Source organism: Carcharhinus amblyrhynchos, unplaced genomic scaffold (assembly GCF_965287045.1).
Source record: "Carcharhinus amblyrhynchos unplaced genomic scaffold, sCarAmb.v2.hapA scaffold_39, whole genome shotgun sequence".
In the NCBI taxonomy this organism is placed as follows: Eukaryota; Metazoa; Chordata; class Chondrichthyes; order Carcharhiniformes; family Carcharhinidae; genus Carcharhinus; species Carcharhinus amblyrhynchos.
The window spans coordinates 6386759-6389525 of record NW_027649780.1 but is presented as its reverse complement, the minus strand read 5'-3'; the positions used below and the strand labels follow the sequence as shown (position 1 = coordinate 6389525).

Here is a 2767-nt window from a genome sequence, read left to right as displayed (position 1 = left end):
CGATTGGCCAAATAGCCTACTCCTGTTTTTAGATCCGGTGTTTCTCTTTCTACCTAAGATGGTTAACGATCAGGTATATTCTTATAGGGGCAGGTTGAAAAATGGAAATTCACGCACACTCATACAGACAAATCGATTCACTTTAGTATTGTTCTATTTTACCTATCTACTTTTGCAGGCAGACTATGTGCAGTGAATCAGTCTCCGGTGTCGGTAACTCTGTCAGAAGGGGTTTCGATGCAGTTTAATTGCAAATATACAGACCACTTACAGACACCATGCAGTGATATCGACAGAAACCAGCAGAGCCGCCAAGACAGATAATCTAGTAACATTGAAGAAAAATGAGATCGCAGCACGATATCTGCCGGCTGCTGCCGAGTCTACAAAGACCGGTTACCTCAATATAAGGTGGCCTCAGTGTAGAGGACGGGGCGATCTATTACAGTGCTGTGAGGCACAGGAAAAGCTAAAACACTGAACAAGAACTTCAGCGCACTTGGTGGAGTGTATTTGGCGTCTTTATCTGAGTTTCGTTCTGGTCTTACAGAGGTAGGTTTTTATGTCAAACGTTTGCATTGCTGTTCCTGTCCTTATTCAGATTAAGAAGTCTCACAATACCATGTTAAAGTCCAACAGGTTTATTTGGTAGCAAAAACCACTAGCTTTCAGAGCGCTGCTCCTTCGTCAGGTAAGTGGGAGTTCTGTTCAGAAACGGGCATATAAAGATGTACACTCAATTTACAAAATAATGTTTGGAATGCAAGTATTTACAGGTAACCACATCTTAAAGGTACAGGGAATGTAAGTGGAGAAAGGGTTAAGCACAGGTTAAAGAGTTGTGTATTGTCTCCAACCAGGACGGTTCGTGAGATTTTGCAAGCCCAGGCAAGTCATGGGGTTTACAGATAGTGTGACATGAACCCAAGATCCCGGTTGAGGCCGTCCTTATGTATGCAGAACTTAGCTATCAGTTTCCGCTCAGAGATTCTGCGTTGTTGTGTGTCTTTTGCTACCAAATAATCTGTTGGACTTTAACCTGGTGTTGTGAGACTTCTTGCTGTATTTACACCAGTCACCGCCGGCATCTCCACATCTTGTTCAAACCAACAAAGAGACTGTGTGGGAAATCATTAGTCTTATCACCATACCCCGAATTATATCAGCTCAGTAAATAACTCAGAACATTCCGGAAATTCATATGTGTAGACAGAGGTGGAGAAAGTCAACAGATATACAGCAACTTTAGCTGATCGTTATGGGGCGCTCATCCAGGCACCTGCTTCAAATGGATCCAGGGCAGCGAGTCTGCGTCACTGGATTCTGTAACATTAACAAAAACAGGATTCGTGAAAGTCTGACATTGAATTTAACCCACGGGGTGAACACCTAACTTTTTAAGAGCACCGAACAGCACAGCGATTATCACATTGGATTTTGTCAAGAAATAATTCACATCTAAAAATACTTTTTCTTTTATTAAAAAGAAACCCTGATCAGTAATATACTTCAGTTGCTGGGAGATTGGAGGAGGGTTTCCAGGGAGATTTTTATAAAATGCCTATCTCTTCAATGAAGTGCAAGCTACAAACAGTCAGGACTGCTCCTCTGTAGGTTTTTGTACGACTCGTATTGATCTTCACAACACTGTGCCTCCACTGCACAGAAATAGGTAGCAGTATCTGTCACCCGAGTGCCGCTAACATTCAGGACGCTTCGTTTCTCTGCAACAATGTTCCGAGCCCTGAACCTGCCCTGACTACTGGTACCGCTCACCAGGAACTTCACTGTTCGGTTCGGGAATTGTCTGTACCATTGTAGGATAGGTGCAGCTGCTGTAGTGGAACAGTTCAACGATGCCAGGTCTCCCTCGGTAACCACCATAGACTCTGGAGACTGTGAAATCTCTTCACTGCCAGCGGCATCTGGGAAGGATATATAGATACGCAACAATGTCATAAAATTAAAATCTCATAGTGCAATACAATGTCGCACAATAAATACAATTGAATGCATAATACAAGATAACACACAAAAGAACATAGCATTGCTAATGTGTGAAATACCACTGTCAGAAATAGCGAGCATACTTGCCCTGAGGGAAAAGTAAGAAATCCAGGGAGATGATCACTAAAGCGAAGCTGAGCTTCATGTCGGATCCTATCGACACTTGTAAAACAGTTGTAGAAAGATTTCAAGACAAGTAAAACTCCTGGGAAAGCAAAGTTATTGGATATGAATCTGAGCCCAACACCAGTTATACTCTCGCGTCCAGAGCTGGATCTCTGGGACTTTTGATCACGAAGTGAAATGGGGGAGGAGCGTGCGCAAGAGTCAGAGCATCCTGTATTGTGATGTCATAGCAACAGACTTTGTGACATCAAAGTATCCGGCACTGTGACGTCAGAATGCGGGCATGTGCGACGTCACCATGCAGCCCTTTGACGTCTGTGGGTCTGTTCTGAGAACAAAAGAACAAAGAATAAAGAAAATTACAGCACAGGAACAGGCCCTTTGGCCCTCCAAGCCTGCACTGACCATATTGCCCGGCTGAACTAAAACCCCCTACCCTTCCGGGGTGCGTACCCTCTATTCCCATCCTATTCATATACTTGTCCAGATGCCCCTTAAAATTACTCATAGAGTCATAGAGGTTTCTAGCATGGAAACAGGCCCTTTGGCCCAACTTGTCCATGCTGCCCTTTTTTTCTAAACCTCTAAGCTAATCCCAATTGCCCGCATTTGGTCCATATCCCTCTGTACCCAT

General features: G+C 43.8%; 1 gene segment (V, D, J or C); it reads right to left on the bottom strand.

The window, feature by feature from the left end:
- Positions 1–1584: 1584 nt before the first annotated feature.
- Positions 1585–2152, bottom strand: LOC145363565 (T cell receptor alpha variable 22-like). The segment is given in 2 exon segments: positions 1585–1925; positions 2095–2152. Coding segments are annotated over 2 exon segments (399 nt in total).
- Positions 2153–2767: the final 615 nt, after the last annotated feature.